The 18,312-nt window shown below is 38.7% G+C and overlaps 2 protein-coding genes across 2 annotated transcripts; one reads left to right on the forward strand and one right to left on the reverse strand.

The window, feature by feature from the left end:
• Nucleotides 1-454: 454 nt before the first annotated feature.
• On the forward strand, nt 455-8,753 carry washc3 (WASH complex subunit 3). The gene is made up of 7 exons (XM_080886071.1): nt 455-642; nt 1,746-1,844; nt 1,940-2,005; nt 2,102-2,236; nt 4,965-5,081; nt 5,163-5,227; nt 5,317-8,753. The coding sequence occupies exons 1-7, from the start codon at nt 592-594 to the stop codon at nt 5,414-5,416; spliced, it is 633 nt and encodes a 210-aa protein (XP_080742197.1). The 5' UTR covers nt 455-591; the 3' UTR covers nt 5,417-8,753.
• Nucleotides 8,754-9,262: 509 nt separating this feature from the next.
• On the reverse strand, nt 9,263-13,102 carry dram1 (DNA-damage regulated autophagy modulator 1). The gene is made up of 7 exons (XM_080887621.1): nt 12,842-13,102; nt 12,441-12,508; nt 12,088-12,230; nt 11,816-11,993; nt 10,758-10,816; nt 10,081-10,173; nt 9,263-9,991 (listed from the first exon to the last, which is right to left on the reverse strand). The coding sequence occupies exons 1-7, from the start codon at nt 12,970-12,972 to the stop codon at nt 9,953-9,955; spliced, it is 711 nt and encodes a 236-aa protein (XP_080743747.1). The 5' UTR covers nt 12,973-13,102; the 3' UTR covers nt 9,263-9,952.
• Nucleotides 13,103-18,312: the final 5,210 nt, after the last annotated feature.

Below are 18,312 nucleotides of genomic sequence, written 5' to 3' on the forward strand. Positions count from 1 at the left end.
ATATAACTCCAAGCATTCTTTTAACTGAGATTTTTTTTAATTTAAAAAGCATGAACATTATCTGATAATGAAGACCTCATTGTTTGAGTTCATTGTTTTGCTTGCCTCCTATAATCTGTTCTTTATTTTTTGTTGTCAAAAACCTATAAATAAATAACTAAATAAATGCAAATTCTATACAACAATGATATTTTCATGGCTAAATTACAATTAGCTCCGAATGTAGCAAAAGTTCAACTTTTACTTTGAAGTAACACCCAACCCACCACCCCCTCTTAACTTTATTTTAACACAAACAATTTACAGAAAAATACAAACATGGCGGTTGACAGTGCATATAATTTAGGTAAAGCGGGGAACAAGAAAAAATACAGGGTTAAAAAAAAATACAGGCTCGAGGGTTTTTGAAGTGCGACTTCGAGGCAGACTTCTGCTACGCAGTTGGTGACGTCAGGACGTGATCACGCAACCCAGAGTCACGTGAACCGTTTCACATATGTAAATGTTTTAATAACCTGTTTTCGGTCTTTTTTGCAGTGAAATTTCTTGCTGCTGAATTTGAAAGTGCACTTTAATCTTCAGCCATCCAACATGGACGAGGACGGGCTGCCCATCGTGGGCTCTGGAGTCGACCTTACCAAGGTTGGCGTTGACTAGTTAGCTAACATAGCTATTTGAGTAGCTGGTGAGGAAATGAAAGCAGGCACAAGCAGAGCTGCTTGACATATGTTTTGTTTAAGAAGTAAGATAACACAAAGGCTGTTTATCGGTGATAGAAGCCTATAGCTTGTAAGTCATTAACAGATATGACTGTCGCAAGCGCTTGTAGTTCAATTTCCCTGATAAATGTGGGATTTTTTTTTCTGAAGTGAATATATGTTGTTTCTACACTTGATCTTCCAGGTTAACAGATTTAACCTTTGCAAAGAGATATACTTACGCTTATCTTTTTTTAAACAGTTTTGTTTAAAATAAATCTATGAAGTGAAAATGTCTGTCTTTTGTATAAATAACTGTTTTTCGGGAAGGGATGCTTTTTATTTTATTAACCGTTCTGGGCAATATTAGCTAATCTAAAATGCTGTTTTGCTCTTGTGAAATATAAGTGGTATATTTTGCATTCAGCATTTGAAGTTGCCTGTGAATGACTGTCAGTATGTTAAACTTGTTCTACTCATTATTTTTTTTCACAAGAATAATAAAAATATTTTTGCATCACGTTTAAAAGCAAGATACTTCACAAAAAACTGATTAAAAGGTTATAAAAGACAGAAAATGAGAAAATAAAAAGAAAGCAAAACATAACAATAAAATATGAAATGGCATATATATCGTTTGGAGACAGCACTACTAAAGAAGTTGTTAAAAAGATGAAAATGTTCAGATTTTGATTGGGAGTGATCAGGGTGGACCTGGAGACAAGGCGGACATGGTTTGGATGTGCAGAGGAGGGATATATTGGACAAAGGGTGTTAAACGTGGAGCTGCCTGGCAGGAGCAAAAGGGAAAGACCACAGAGGGGGTTCATGGATGAAGTGAAGGAGGATGATTTTCAGGGCAGGGTGAAGTGGAGGTGAATGATCTGATGTGCCGACACCTAAAAGGAGCAGGGGAAAGAAGATGTGTGCAGCCTAGGGAGGAGAAGTTGCTTTAAGGGGAGATTGGACTGGGAGTTGTTTCATTTCCTTGTTATATTACACTTATGTTCCTTCTACCTTAAATTCCTTTTCCTGTGTTTCCTTCAGGTTCCTGCGATCCAGCAGAGAAAAATTGTTGCCTATCTCAATCAATTTGTTGCACACACTGTCCGCTTCCTTAACCGCTTTTCCACAGTGTGTGAAGAGGTTTGTTTATCTTTATTTCTCTTCTGTTCTCGTCATGAAACAAAAAATGTCTGTAACACTTAAATCCTGAACTGTTGTATAACATCTTCCCCCAGAAACTTGCAAACATATCTCTTCGCATACAGCAGATAGAAACCAGCCTGTGCATTTTGGAGGCCAAGGTGAGTTCTGAAGCCTCTGCAGGCTGCAGTGCAACATTATCTTAATTTCATGCCAATTTACTTGATATTTATGGAGCAATATTGTGCTCTGTGTAGTTGTCTTCCATTCCTGGACTGGAGGACGTCACAGTCGAAGGACTCAGTAAGCAGCAGCAGACTGCACAGGCCAATGGACCCATCATCCCCAATCAGAGCCAAATCGATGGTCCAGTAGCAGCGCCTCAAGAAGAGGTAGATACACAAACTCGTACACATGGAAACATAGCTCCATCCAGCTTCGCTGAACTGCAAAGTCGAGGATTTTTTTTGACAGTTTTAAAAATAAACCTGTGAGCAGACAAAGGTTTCAAAGCACCCCCAAGACCACCTAATTAGAACTTAATATCTGACCTGTTTAGTCCATTTTCAACTTGACAATCCCACATTGAGAGAGGCTCCTCTAATATATCTTTGACACGATGGGAGCCAGAGCAGCTTTTCTCTTCTGTATTTGTTGTCCAGACATTCAAGTAAAAATTTCCACTGTTTTGACTACAGTGGGATGATGTCCCACCACATGTGGTTTTTGTTTTTCTTCCTCTAGATGAAGAAAGGGAATATTTCCATGGAGCTTTATCTGGCTGAAGTTCAGTTGTTTCCAGAGTAGCTCTTTTAATGCAAGAGAGCCAGTAAAGAGAAAAAACTGAAGTAGTTGAAGACAAATTAAACTTTGGTGTTTTTTCTTTTTGGGAATATAATCAAATTGTAGTGGTTTTGATGACCTCCACCTCTGTTACTGAAGTGAAAATGAAAGAACTTCAAAGCAGGAATCTCCCACTTGTATTATTTATATCTACCAGTGGAGCAATTTTAAAAAAGAGCCACATGAAGATAGTTTAGTGTAAATGAGATGATGAAAAGAGCATAAATGTTATTTGAAAGATCCCTTGCAAAGAGGACCTCAAACAGAAAACTTTTACAGGCTTTCATTTCTCTTATTGTGAAACATTTGCAGAAACATGTTGTGGAAAAGTCAAACTTTTTTATTTAAAGACAAAACATTTATCTTTTTACTAGGGGTGCAACGATACTCGTATCGATATTGAACCGTTCGATACAGTGCTTTCGGTTCGGTACGCATATGTATCGAACAATACAAATTTTTTAAATTAATTTTATCAACTTTCCTTCTGACGATGCTGTCTGTGCTGAGCGCTGAGTGGATCTGCGCTCGACAGTGCAGCCTAGGCGGAGTAGTCGAACGCAGATTCACTGAGCGCAGGGCAAGCTAGCGAGACAGAAGTTAAGCTCTCCTTGCAACATGGCAAATTGAACCTCCCCCACCCTCATTCAGATGTGGTGTTTGGAACTATTTTGGTTTTCATGTGACGTATGACCCTGAAGGTAAGCGCGTCATGGACAAAAGAAAAACAGTATGTCGGTTGTGCCACGCAATGCTCAATTACATTGGTGGGAACTAGTGTGTTAGCGCAGTTAGCTCGTTAACGTGTTGACGCCGTCCAGCCCCACGCACGGGGCGATCCGTGGTAGCTCGTTAACGGAGATTTGCCGTGTTGTGGCTTTAACGCCATTTCAACGAGATTAACGCTGACAGCACTAGTGGGAACACAACGAATATGACTGCACATTTACTCCAACAGCATCCTAGTGCAAAGACAAGTGGAAGCAGACAAAAACAACAAGCACGGATGCTACAAACAAGAAGCGTATAGTATAGCTTTTATTTTGGAAAGAGCCATTTCTCTGTAATAAACTCTCCTTTCCAAAGATGAGTGATTCCTCAATCAGATTTTTTTTTATCCCTTTGTTGTTTCAGCAACATTAAATTTAAAAACTGTACTTTTGAGTTAAAATATATATTTATAATTTTAATAAATGACAAATTAAAAAGGCATGAACATTTTTTTTTGTATCGAAAAAATATCGAACCGTGACACCAAAGTATCGAACCGAACCGTGAATTTTGTGTATTGTTGCACACTTACTTTTTACAGTTAACACTTCATGCATTATTCTACCACAAAAGAGAATAGATGAGAGGGGGGGGGCAACAAATCTCTGGAAAAGGGGAAAAGGGACCTGTTTAAGTAGAGAAAGGTGTGATGAATGACTGAATGCCAAAGGAGATGGTCTTACAGGGGAAGATTTATTTAAGCTAAATATCATCACTGAAATCCTGTACTATGAGATCCCACAGGGCTCCATCATAGGACCGTTGCTGTTTAGTGTATTCACCAATCATTTTTTATGATCTTGTTGCTGGGAGTGTTGCATGTACATTGTAATGTCTTTGAGCAAGTTGCTGTTAAGTTAGCATTCACCATTCAAAAAGTTATCAAATGCTCTGAGCAAATTTGCAGAGCGATCGGGTCCACCACAAGGGGGCACTGTAGCGTGCCTGAGCAAGGCACCACTTTTTTACAGTCTACTTTCCCTAACAGATAAAATAAAGCTTGGAATTTGCTTCCAAAGGATTTGCAGATTTGCACAGATTCTCTTCTCATGATTTGGATAAAAAAAGGATTTTGAGAATTAATTTCATTATAATTTTCTTTTTGTTTTTGCAAAATCTATTTGTTTTTTATTATATGTGTGTCTATGCACATATTTATTTGGTATTTCATCATGTGCATATCTGTTATTTGGTGATTTCACTGGTTTTTAACTGCCCAGGGCCTGCAGATGGACAGTAGTAGCTAGTAGCTAAATCTAATACAAAGCATCTTTTGCTTTCATGTGACTAATATATTTAGTACATGGTCCCTTAAAGAAATAAACAGGTAGCACTACGCCCCTAAAAAAAGTGATGAAATGTGTATGTTTCCAGGTACTTCCAAAATTGTATCACCTGATTTAAAAACATATCTTAAACTATGAAAATGTAAAACCTGTCAGGATATCTACTGTCATCTAAACCGCTTCACTCTGCCTTCGTTTCTGTGCATGTGTCATGTTGCAGCCTGCTCAGACCACACCAGAAGCTTCAGCGACGCAAAAAGCAGAAGCGGCTGCAGAGAACGTCATGACGGTGGCCAAAGACCCGCGCTATGCCCGATACCTGAAAATGGTTCAAGTGGTGAGTTATTATTACTGCTGCTGTGGTTACCTGCGTAACGGTTTAGTTTTGTGCCTTAATGTGATGTTTAATGTGCCACAGGGGGTTCCGGTGATGGCCATACGGAATAAAATGGTCATGGAGGGTTTGGATCCCAATCTGCTTGAGTGAGCGTTTTTTAAATTACTGTTCTGGTTATTACCAGTTTTCTGATAAACTGACAAACAATATGTGACTTGTTCTCTGTTGACCATAGCACACCTGATGCCCCCGTGCCCGACGGAGGAACGAAGACCTCAGAGGACCAAGACGCTGCCGGCAGCAACTCTGATAGTGAATCATCTTTTAGTGACTGAAATTGCTCATTTGTCCTCAACACACAAAGTTTCCTCATCCATCGCTGTCTGCACAGCTTTAGGCCCATAGCGAGGAAGTATGAGGTACCTGTTAAGGGCTTCGAAGGAGGTGGTGTGAATGTAGGTGCCTGAAACAGGAAATCCAAATTGAGTGACTGTAGTTTCAGTTTAAAAGAGCTGAACTGGTTCTCCTGTTTAGTCATTCAGTGACCTTTATTTTTGAAAAAAAAAATTTTTTCTCATAAATTACTTTTCAAGAGGAGGAGATCATTTTTTCCTCTTAATCATACAAGCAGCAGTCAGAAGATGACAGTAGCAAGTGTTTTAACAAAACCAAACCATATCACATAGAGGTCTTCTGTGGTAGTTGCACCACTGACTAATCACTAATGTCTAATGTCTGAAATGTTGTGTTCACACCAGCTGCAGAGAATATAGCTGGAAACCCATGAACATTCACTCTTAACAACCAGCAGGATGAGAAGGAATCAAGTTACAGTACATTAATTTAGAACTTAACATAATGTCCCAAACATTTACTCATGTTCATCTAAACCTTCTCCTTTTTCCTGTCTCTGTTTCAAAGCAAAGTTCAACTATACAGCTCGAGATTACCTCAAGTTTGTCTTTTATTTCTTATCGGCACTGAGGAGAATCTGAGGTCATGTAGCATGAAGTGAACTTTTTGGTAAAGTTGAAATATTTTAACTACTCCCCTCAGCTCACATCAGTTCTATGGAGGCTTATTACTGCCACTGAATTTTTTCCCATTGATAACTCAGACTTTCGGAACCTAATTAAATTTTTAAAAATGAAATAAAAATTGAAATTAAAATAAGTTTTTTTTTGAGTGGCGAAAACGAGCTTCCATAGATTTTGCCTCCGCATAAACTTTATTAATAGGAAGAACAAATATGTTGGTATTTTCAATGTTGGATATGTTCATGTGCATTCAGGGGTAAATTAAATCTTTGGATCTTGAAACGCTTTTCTCTCTATTTTAAAAAAAAAATTGTACTGTTGTTTAATTATTTTTAAGTTAGAAGTAAATACGTAACAGTTCTAACACAAAGACTATATATCATTTACATCCTATACTATATACAGTATAGTCTTCACCATGCCTGGTGAAATGTAATAATAAAGGAAAGTCCAGTGCAGCAACTGAACTTGGATATACATCACAGTAGTGACGTGGTGTATTTTTTTTTCATTATCAAAGAGATCAGACTTGTGGCAAAAAAAAGAAAAAAACTTATCTCGGTTTTGTTATTTATCCACTCTAAATAAAAGCAGAGGTATGAACTGATCTGATCTGTGGTTTAAATGGGAAGAATTAAATGGGAAGATTCACACTTCTTACATGTGTTATACTATAAATGCTTTTTGTTTTCACTCTAAAGTGCTTAACTATCTCACCTAAGGTTTGTATTACACTCCTGAATATGACTTCCTGATTGTGCTGGCTGATGCGTTCATCAGCCAGGTGTGCTTGCATTTCGAGCTGCCCTCACGTCTGTGTTTACCCAGCCGTCACGGGCAGAGCCAGCAACGTGTCGTACTTGGACGAGGCTCAATGAGAAACCTATGACTGATCTCATTCATGGAACCTGTCATATCTGCATCAACTCACACAAAGGAAAAGTTGCTCTGCAGCTGCTAATCAGGCTCACTTATAATAATTTCCTCACTCTGTATGATGTATGGGTATGATTTTTTTTTTATTTTTTAAAGAGATGGAGGTGAAAAAAATGATTTTACATTACATAAATTAAATGTAGTATAAGTGTCCACACCACCTTTATTCGAGCAACAAATGTAGGTATCAGAGCGCCGTCTTTCGGAGACATCACAACATAAACACTTGCTGATTATGAGCAAAAGTGGCTAATATTTGCCATGTTATTCAGAAATGGTTTATTCTCCAATAATGGTAAGACTTGTGCAGTAATCTTTTTGATTATTGTGTAACCTTGATGGAAAAAGAGGATGCTGTTCAGACTAAAATATTCTTTATCAAGACTTTAAATCCGTACCTGCAGCACTGCCTAGTGCACTTTCATCCATTTAGTTGAATCTAATAATTTATAACAATAAAACTATTTTCTTTTTGATATTTGTTTGTTGTTTGATATTCAAATTCTTTGAAAAATGTTAATTTCCCAAAGCTGCTTAAGTTTTGATGTTTGATACAGAGAAATTAATTACTGTACTATTAAGACACTGAGTACTAATACACTCTACAGCCAGTCAGTCCAATGACATGCCTCTTGATCTTCACCTGGTTTTGTAGAGTTATGCTCTAGCTTTTGTAGGTGATGTGTGAACTGCAGTCTTTCTTGTGGTGTTTGTTGTTGGTAGGAAGTACGACTCTTCATCGTCATGTGATTCAAAGCTTGTGGGTACAAGCCTGAGAAAGAGGGGCAATCATGTCATCGCTGTCAGGGATAAGATGTCTTTTAACAGATGCTAAATTGAAGTGAGATAAGTGTGGAGTTGTACTGAAAAAACACCATGCTGGATCTGTGATTCTGCCTTAAATAAACACTCGTACACTTTTTCTTTTCTTTTTTTAAATATGTGCTTTTATTATGCATCTCAGCTGTGCATTACAATCTGTGTTGTAACTCATTTTATAAGCAAAAGTACAAAAGTAGTTCAGAAAAAACAAAAATAAAATGTTTCCCTCTTATAAAAACAGTACCTGTAGTGAAATGGTTACAACCTGTATACATCACTGCGCAGGATCCTTTTATTTTCTTTAATGTACAGTACGTTTATTCCAGCTCCACATTAACAGCTCCAGTCGAGAGCAGTTCAGCAGAAGTATGTGCCTGCTGCTCCGCTAAAACTTGACCACTTTTCTCAGTTTGCATGTCTCTCTGTCTGAGAGATTAAAGGTAATGAAACTTTCAAGTAGCCTTCTAGTTTGTTAATATCTTCCCTTGTTCCTTTTATGTAACAATCTCTAAATCACACATTTTTCTCAGTTTTACAGCCCTCTTCTAGTCTCCCAGTGATTTTACTTTGCTGATTTTTGGCTAAAACGGTGGCTCTTAATTTTAGATGTTTTCTTCTAAACATCTAAAAGTAAATAAATAAATTACGCCAAATTACACCAGCTGCAATGCCACAAACGTCTCACCCCACCCACCTGCTAAAATCAATATTTGGAACATGGGTGTAGTCCAACACCCTTTAAGTATGGGGTGTCAAACATAAGGCCTGGGGCCAGAATCGGCCTGGTAAAGACTCCAATTTGCCACTCGGCAGGTCTGGAAAATGTGATGGAGTGCATAGACTTTGTACTTTTAACTGTATTCTGATATGTTTTTGAGCTTGGCAGACATACTACGCCAAAGTAATTCATAGATAAACAAGAAAATGACAGCAAGTTCCTGTTTTTTCACTGTCATCTATATAAATTCAAGCTTTTGACAGCGGACTGGACAAAGACTGTCTGGGTAATAAATTACCAAAAGCTTTTCTATGATTTTACATATTTATCATGTAATTCCACTGGTCCAGCTCATTTAAGATCAAAATTGTCTAAAGTTTGCCATCCTTACTTTAAAGTCAGCCTGCACACCTAAAATGATCCATGACTCATACCTTACACACTTAAAAAACATCTTTTTCTTACTAGGTACAAGATCCATACTTGGTACCAGAAACTTCTGCCTAGATTAAAACCGTACGATGTAAGGTTACAAGTGAAAAACCAGCCAGAAGCCCTATTGAATGAACCTCCAGAATTCCAGCTTTACTTTCGGTTCATATTGTATAATTCCTACTAAAAAGTAGCATAATTCCTATTACCTGTATGAAAATCTACATTTGTAGCAGCACCAGAGATGATATTGGAGTGTCTGCTAGCATGACTGAGAACGTGAACAGTATACAGTAACTCATGTCAGTCAGAAACACCATGTTAGACTTTTCATGAGGACAGATTCAAATACCGAAACCAAAACTGTGAATCTGAGCATCCACAGCAGGAGGTTTTCCTCCTTAATTTGATGTTGCAATAATGTGGTCATCCAATAAAACTGGGAATTCATAAACCTCTGCACAAAACCAACAACTAGTACACATTTACTGTCAGTCAAAGACAGGTCAGACTGCCAAGTAGCCACAGACATACTGAGTGGTCTGAGTGGTATTGTCATTTAGCCCCGAGTGCACCGATCATGTGCTTACTGTGTGATGAACTTCTCCTATGTAAAGTCAGAGCTCTCACAGAATGTGTCATGCTGGTGTGGCAACAGCAAAGTGCAAAGTAAGCAGGCAACATTAAGTACACTTGAAAATAGTTTGTGTAAAAACAATGTAATAATACAGTATTTGCATAGTTTTTCCATCTGTCACACGTGACAGACAGCCAGTTGTACTAAAATGCATAAATAGATATATTTTTAAGTATCTACTGTATTCTACCAAAATTTCAGCCAGGGGAAATTGGACAGGAATAAAGATACATACATAAAATGTAAATACTTATTTATCTTAATGTTTGTGGCCCAAAATGTTCCAAGACTAATCCTCAAGTTCTGCTTTCACCCGTAAGGTAAAGAACTGTAGGAGAATAAAAAAAGAAGAATTTTAGCAAATGAATAAATATATATTAAAAAACTATATACTATGTGTGACAGTGAGATACTGACCTTGAAATCATGAATGTATGTGAAGAAGAAGAAGACAAAGGTAAAGGCAACAATCCACTCGCATACTGCACTGGCTACATGGAAGGGATAGTCCTGCACGATGGAAACAGACGCTTAAATCAGAAAATTCTATGCATCTAATAATGATTATTATAATTTTTGGTCCATAAATGTTGGAACTTTCTGTCCAATGATGCCAAATATACTTCGACTAGTTTACTGTTAGAATACTTTTTTGCACAACTTCTCACATTTAGGCAGCGCAGATGAACAATGGACAATGGCAACGGTAAACAGTTCTCACATATTATCTGATATTGGCGTTTGAACATTATTTGCATCACCATTTGTTTTTCTCTGCTGCTTCTTTTCAGACTCTCTTAACTTCCACAAAAGGTTTCTAGTTCTTTTAGCTGACTCATGGCAGTGAGAAGTTTGTGTTATGCACACACTTCCATTTAATGCCAATAGTAAATTTACCAAAAATCATCACTGACATGTTGGGGAATGTTTGTTGGATCTATGTATTAGACCCCCCCCCCCCCCCCCCCCCCCCAAAAAAAAACCCCCAAACATTTCCCACATTTTGACACTTTATGTCACTATTTTGACACTATACGTTTTATTCCTGATCTGTGCTGTGATCTGATGCAATGTGCTGACACACTGTGGCCTACCTTGTCATGCTTTTGTCTGTGCAGCTCCGTTTGTTTCACGTAAAATGCACAGATGACAGCTGAGTTATCCGTGAAGGAAAACACTGAGTCGATACAGGAAATGACACTAATCATAATATTCTGCAGGTCATACATTTACATATTGCCAAGAGAAAAATAAAGTCAAAAAAAAAGTTTATATATCAGGTTGTAATAAAAAGTCTGCCGGCCCTCAGCAGGGGTTAAAATTATGTAAATACAGTCTGACTTTGCTTTTATTACTTCTTATTTAGATTACTGAAACTCTTTATATGTTGGCTCTGATCAGTCTTTATTGCCTGCAAGCTTTTCGAAATGCAGCTGCTCGCCTTTTGACGGGAAAGAAACGACGTGAACACATTACACCTACACTGGCCTACTTAGACTGGTTTCCACTCCATTTCAGTATTCAGTTTAAAATTCTCTTACTTGGTTTTAAGTCTCAAGGGTTTGGTGCCACACTTTTGAAACCCTGCAATCCTACCAGAGCACTGAGGCCTCTAAACCAGCTGCTCTTAAATAAGTCCTAATCCAGGCTTAAAAGCACAGGGGATAGACTCTTTTCAGTGGTGGCTCTTAATCGTTATAACAACTTGCTGTTTCACATAAGAGCTGCCCAGTCTCTCAATCATTTTAAAACCCTTGGCTGTTATTTATACTGCATATTATGTACAACTAAGGTTGTTTAAAACTTTGTCTTGGCTAATTTCAGGTGAATAGAACATAACATGATACACAGTGCTATTATTTATTTTAAAAGTCGATGTGAGGGACTAGTAAAAAAAGTTTCAGTACTACACTGCTTCTGCATTTCAGCTTAGTTTTTGTTATAAATAATATAAATAAATATAAATAAGTAAATAATGACGGTATAATACGTCACATATTATTGTTCATCTAAAGTTGTATTTAAATCATTTTCAAACCTAAGAAGGACCAGATGACTTATTTTTCTAAGTCCTGATATATGAAAGCTTCATCATCGTTATCATGATCACAAAGTTAAATCACACAGACATTTGAACACTCAAAAAGGATACTGGGTACAAATGCAACAGCAGCAAGGGAGGCGATAGCGACCCGCACACAAAACACATACTTGGAGCACCCATACGGATGGGCTTGAAATGATATAAAACACTGGAGGATAATGTACACAATGCCACAGACAAAAAACAGAATTGCTCCAATATCATGGACTATTTGCACTACTGTTTCCTGCAATCAAGAAAAAAGAAAAGAAAAGGCACCACTTGTAATTACACTGAATTAGTTGTGATGTGTTAAATGTGATTTTAATGTGAGTACATACTTGGAAAGTAGCAACAATGCACATGCCAAAACATGAGATCACACCAAGCCAAAGCGCTGCTTTGTTGAGGCGTGCGCTCACATTAGTGGCGTCCTCCCTCAGCAATTCCACGTGCTTGTATCTGGCATAAATTGTGCCCACACCTGTGCAAAAAACACAGAGAGTCACGAGAGTGTGCAAACCTACACATTTACCCTAATCCATGAGTTGTACTTTCATTTTCTTAAAAAAGGGGAAATGTGAGAAGCATCTTTGGAAAGCATGCTTCCTCCTTAGGGAAAGCCCAGAGTTGCCTAAAAAGAGTCAGTTCACAGAGATGACACTGCAGATGTCCACACTGGAATTTCAAATACCTGCACATGCAGAAATAAAAGTCATCAGACCAAAAATGCAGCTTTCTGGGGGGCTGACACCTGTGTCGCTGAAAAGAAAAAGAAAAAGAGTAAAGACCCGTGCAGATTTTCAGTTCGGGTTAAACGTACAATACGTGGGTTGTGTGACTGTGTTTTGTACAATATTAAACATTTAGTTGCCTCTTCTTAACATAAAAGTCTTCTAATGAAAGCGAAGTGAAAGAACATTTTTCCGCTAGTCTCCTACAATAAACAGATGTGCAGGCTACACGCAGCTGGTGTTTGTTATAGCGGAAGAAACCGAAACTAAGACGTTTTCTCATGAAACGTTTTCCACGGCTCCGAATCAGGTTGAGCATGAGAGAAAGGCTGCTTTGTGTGAGCTCTTCAAATAAACTTACCTTATGTACGGGAAGATTACATCGACGTCGTGCCTGTAAATCGCGATGATATAACAAATAATGAAAGTGGCGGAAGACCAGACGACCAGGAACGCTGGCAGGACGCACAGACCTTGCTCGAACCAGTACATCTCCAGTTTTTGCGCTCAGCTTCAGGCAGACTTTCTCTCACGTATATATGCGCAGAGTAAACAGAGCCATGCGATAAGAAAAGCTGGTGTAGGAACAGGAGTGTCAGCTGCCGTCTGTGGTCTGCGAACGACAGTCACATGCAGCGGTGTGTGAGCAACAATGAACTTGGCCTCGGCCAGTAAGCAGCATATACAGTGTACAGTAACCTCTAGCCCAGAGCTACTCCCCCGTAGGGCGATCAAGCGCTTCCTTCTTCCTTTTGATCTTTGTGAAAACACACACACACACACACACACACACACACACACAACAGCAAAATACCAAACTAATGAAGTGTCTTATAACTTAACTTCAACCGGAGGTGATACTCAGAGTTTCCACAGCAGAGTGAGCAGCAGTTCTACATTTATATGAACAGATTTGAGTTTATAGAGTGAAAAATCTGCATAACTGCCTGCGTTTGTGAAGTAAAAATAACTGTCTTTGAATTATACATTATGACTTGTTATGCGTTTTTTTTTTATTTCACAGCTGTGCAAAACTCTTGAACCAACACTCATTTCTTTGTATTTTTCCTTCTAGACTATAACTTTTTTTTTTCCCCTACACTCATTTTCAGTCCAGTCTAGCTACCTGAACATTTTCAGGGGGATATTTCTTACTTTTTTGGTTTAGTTTAGTTTTTTTGTTAGGTCACTTAACACTGAGGTATGAACGATGGGCCAGTGTTTCGTCTGCTCATAACAGACAACTTAGCAAAGAACCAAATTTAACTTGTATCTTAAGGCCCTTTTTAATCAGCAGTCTGTGGCAAAAACACATGATTTATTCCCATTTCTTTAGTCGAATCTATGAAAATTGCCAAAGATAACAAATTTGGACCTGAGTGATGCATCCGGCCCTTGAGTTGATCCCCTACTGTTGACTGAAGCCTCGTCAACTACTGTCAGGTTTTGATCCACCACGCATTAACATTTTGAAACCATTTGATTGGAAACTGTTTCATTTTCAGCATGGCAGCGAGCCCCAGAAGATTGGCCTCCTCAGAGCCTGAACCTCAACGCTCAACATTATTAAAGCAGCACGGGATTATCTTGACAGAGAACAGAAGAAAAGGCAGAAACACCCAAAGAAGACCTTTGAAGGTCCTTCAAGAGGCGTGAAGAACTATTAAAGAAATTACACCAAAGCTTGTGTTGAAGAATAAAGATGGTCATACCAAACATTGACTTTCAAGTTAATTGTATTGTGCACAGTATTTTCGTGTATGTTTGGATGTTTCAATAAATCCCTGCACATATTTCTCATTTTCATAACAAAATATAAAGAAAAGAGTGGTGGCTGGGGACTTGTTGACACTTATGTAGTTTTGTGGAGGTACTTGTCGTGATCCTTATGTCCTCTCAGGTTGCGTTCTTTCTATCTCTCTGTTGTGTACATGCATGTGTGGGAATGTTCATGATGTAACTGTACTTATGTTATACAAGTAGTAATTGTAACTGCCAGATTCCAGATTCCACACACAACTGATATGAATCTATGGTTCCAACGGTTCTCCTGCCCTTCCCTTACTGGATCATTCGGCTGCTGATCTTATCCTTGTGTGCCCACCTGCCTCTCCATTCTGGGGAAACATCCCTGTCCACTCTACACACAAAGAAATACTTACCAGCTCCCTGGCCTGTAGACAAAAAGAGTACCCTTAGATGCAGCTGTGGCTGTGAAAACTGAGAAGACGCACCTCCAGCCTCTCCTGTAAAAGCAATTACTGCTTAACTGAATCAACAACCCATGAGAACAGAACAGTTGTGAATCGCACAGTTTCAGTAAATTTCTGAACAACTGCAAATAGTGCAAAAAGCGTTCAATTAAATCTTTAAATCTACATTTGAGTCTTTTCACTTTTCTTGTCCATGACACAAAGGAATGAAAAGCACTTAAAATGCCTCCTTCTATGTGTGCCGAAGAATTGGATTTACTTTCTAGTTCTTTCCCAGGAATACTCAGTTTCTATGGGGAACCACGTTGTCCTCATGCCAACATTTACAGCATAAATGACAGCAGTGTAAAGCAAGTTAGGTCCGGTTGGTCTGGTAATTCGTGCTTCCTCATATTTTCTTTATATTTTATACTTTTAACTCCCTACATTGAGCAGCCAAACACATCTAGATACAAATTTAATTACTGTGTTATATAACGCGGTACTTCATTTGGTTAAAAGGACTAGATGTTACAGTCCCTGATAATGCATTGCTTTAGATGGGGAGACTCTTTAGGGACGGCTGTTATGAGGAAAGGCAGCCCAGAAACTTTGCCAGCTGCACACATCGTTGTGTGCCTCAACGTTCGCTCTTTTACCCAGGCTAATCTGCCATTTTCCTTCCTTGGTTAGGTTTAGGGATTAAAGATTGATCTAGATTATCATTTTAAATTTGGGACATATCATCAGTAGTGGACCTTGGATTCATTACGTGTTTCAGCCATTATCACTAGACACCTTCATCCAAAGAGGCCCTGCCAGGGTATAAGTAATTAATATATTTTAAGGTTCCTTTGCAGTAATTCTATTTTTAATTCTTTGTGGGAATTATCCTACGAGCATGGCGCATCTTTCTTTTGTTTGTTTTCTTCTTGGAGCGTTCAGCCTTGGTGCACAGGTCTCAGATGCTCTGTTGGCCTCAGGTCTGGACCTGATTTTTTCTAGACTCTGGGTGTCTCTCACAGTAACCACCAGCTTCTTGGTTACTTGCTTGTCTAAGGTCTTTTGTCCTCTGTTACTCAGGCTGGGAGGCTAAATGTATGCATTCGCATGTTCCCAGGGAAATATGGTTTACTGGAACCCCACCCCCCATCCACGCACACTCTCCAACAAGGAAACACTCTCTGAACCAAGAACTGGAAAACATTCCTGACTGCAAACAATTACCTCTGCATTACAATTGCACACACCTGCTGCTATATATTTTTAGTATTTCTTTTAGCACTATTTATATTATTATATTACTATTACTGCTGCTATAGTCTTATGCTGCATTAAAACAAAAACCCCTACCAACCACAACCTGGGACTACCTCAAGTAGACTAGTATACTATTTTCCAGGGAACACTGTTGGAACACTTTATTTTTATTTATTTTTAGGTCTTGTCTATCCTGTTACCTATTTAATATTACCTTATTGTTAGGGTTGTTTTTGTTGTGCATCTGCACTTTATTGTTGTCAATGTCTACGCATTGTCACGGACCGCCGGGGCAGACCGTGTGGAGAGTGCGTGGAGGACTCAGGTGCAGACACGAGTGACACGGGAGTAAACTTTAAACAAAAGCGAGCCTTTTATTGTGGCTGGTAACGCAAGAGAAACAAACAAGAATAAGGGCAGCTCAAAAGCAATAACTAAACAGAAACCTAAACTGGGAATGAACTAAGGTAAGGCTATGAATACAACAGACCGGGCATGGAAACATGGAGGGTGGGAACACAGACGACGCGACGCAGCCTACATGAAACACAGAGACTAAATACACATGAGGAATGATCAGGGGAAGTGGCCACACATGGGAACGCAGCTGACACACATGAACTTAACGACAGGACAGGAGGAGTGAAACTGAATACACAGACAGTGAATGCAGGCCTTCAAAGTAAAACAGGAAACATGAGACATGAACCGGGGAGACGTAGTACAGGGGGAGGTGACATAACTGACAGCATGAACTTGACAGTACAAGACACACAGACATGAACACACGAAGGGCAAGGGAGACGTAATGCAAGGGTGGTATATACAGATGGCTGGACTAACTTAATGAACCTAAACAATCAATAAACATCAAAATAGACTAAACACAAAACACTGGGTCGCACGACCCAGGACCATGACACGCATGGGACAGTGTGAATTTCAATTCCTTTGTATGGCAAGTACATTTGAAGAAATTGACAAATAAAGTTTTCTATTCTATTTCTATTCTATTCTATTTGCAGCATCTAGCATGACACCTACAGGTGAGGTATAAAAAGGGCACCTGCGTAACCTCCATGCTAGTAGTCAAATAATTTCAAGTGTACCAATATAGTACATTTGTATCTGATACATTCCTTTAGTGCAATTTTAATAATAATATGAGGCTGACACCGAATTTAAAGGAACGCACGAGACTGTCTTGTGGGAACCACTGCTACTTTTTACGTTTCTCAGTAGCTACTCCTGCAACAACCTGTGATGTGCTGTGTCCCTGCCACGAAGACCATCATTTGACTCGCTTTGCATCGTCCTTACTCGTCACGGGACTCTGGAGAATTCTCTTGACCACATGTGGTTTCCACAATTCATTTCCTTCTAACCCGTAACTGTCAGAAAATCCCTACTTCCTGTCTCCCGTTTGTCGTGTTGTTCTCAAACTCCAGCCTCTGTCATTGTTGCATTGTTTTACATTACAGTGGAATCTTGTATTATGGTAATAATAATAATGATGATGATGATGATGATGTGGTTTGACTTTCATCAGACAGAATAGAGGAAAGGGAGAAATGACTGAAACGCAGCAGAGATTCCTCCAAAGAAGCTGACATTCTGGTTTCAGGAGTTGCACAATACAGTGTTATGAAGAAACCTTTATTTTCATTTTTACTGTAAGTGGTGGCATGAACAGCAATACAGTCATGAGACTTTTCAATCATATGACAGTATGACATAAAGACAATAATAAAATGACATTATTCAGTTGTTCAGTGATGATGATCAAGGACAAACTGAATTTATTTGAACAACTGAAAAACACTTAATTCTAGTGCATTTTAGTAAAAAAAAGATAAGCTTTCATGTATTCTGTATTTGGTGGATGTTAAGTGAAATCATTTGAGCATTTTTAAACTTTAATTTGAATAATTATGGCATAAAAAATCCATCCAGTATTTCTATTAGATTATTAGAGTATTTTATGAGGTCAAAAAATAACTAGTATTACAGAAATGTTCAACTTCTGTAAGTACTGTATGTTCATTTCACACTGTACTTGGTTTTGGGCTCCTTTACCATGAATTACAGCAGCCTAAGCTGGAGGTGATCAGGTTGTAGTACTGCTAATGTATTACTGATAACCAGGTTGGGTTTTTTTCTAATTGTCTCTTTTGGGCTTTCTAGTCTTTGTTAGACAGATTAGTGAAGAAGAGACAAGAAAGCGCACAGCAAAGACCCTCAGGTCAGAGTCCAACCTGGGCAGCTGCATATCTTCGTTGGCTCGGTCACTGAGCCAAACTGGTAACCGCCTTCAGCTCTTTTCGGTCGAGTGTTTCTTATCTTCCTCGTGATGATGTCTCATATTTGGAGATTCTCTGTG

This window comes from Rhamphochromis sp. 'chilingali' (genome assembly GCF_963969265.1).
Source record: "Rhamphochromis sp. 'chilingali' genome assembly, chromosome: 7".
Taxonomy (NCBI): Eukaryota; Metazoa; Chordata; class Actinopteri; order Cichliformes; family Cichlidae; genus Rhamphochromis; species Rhamphochromis sp. 'chilingali'.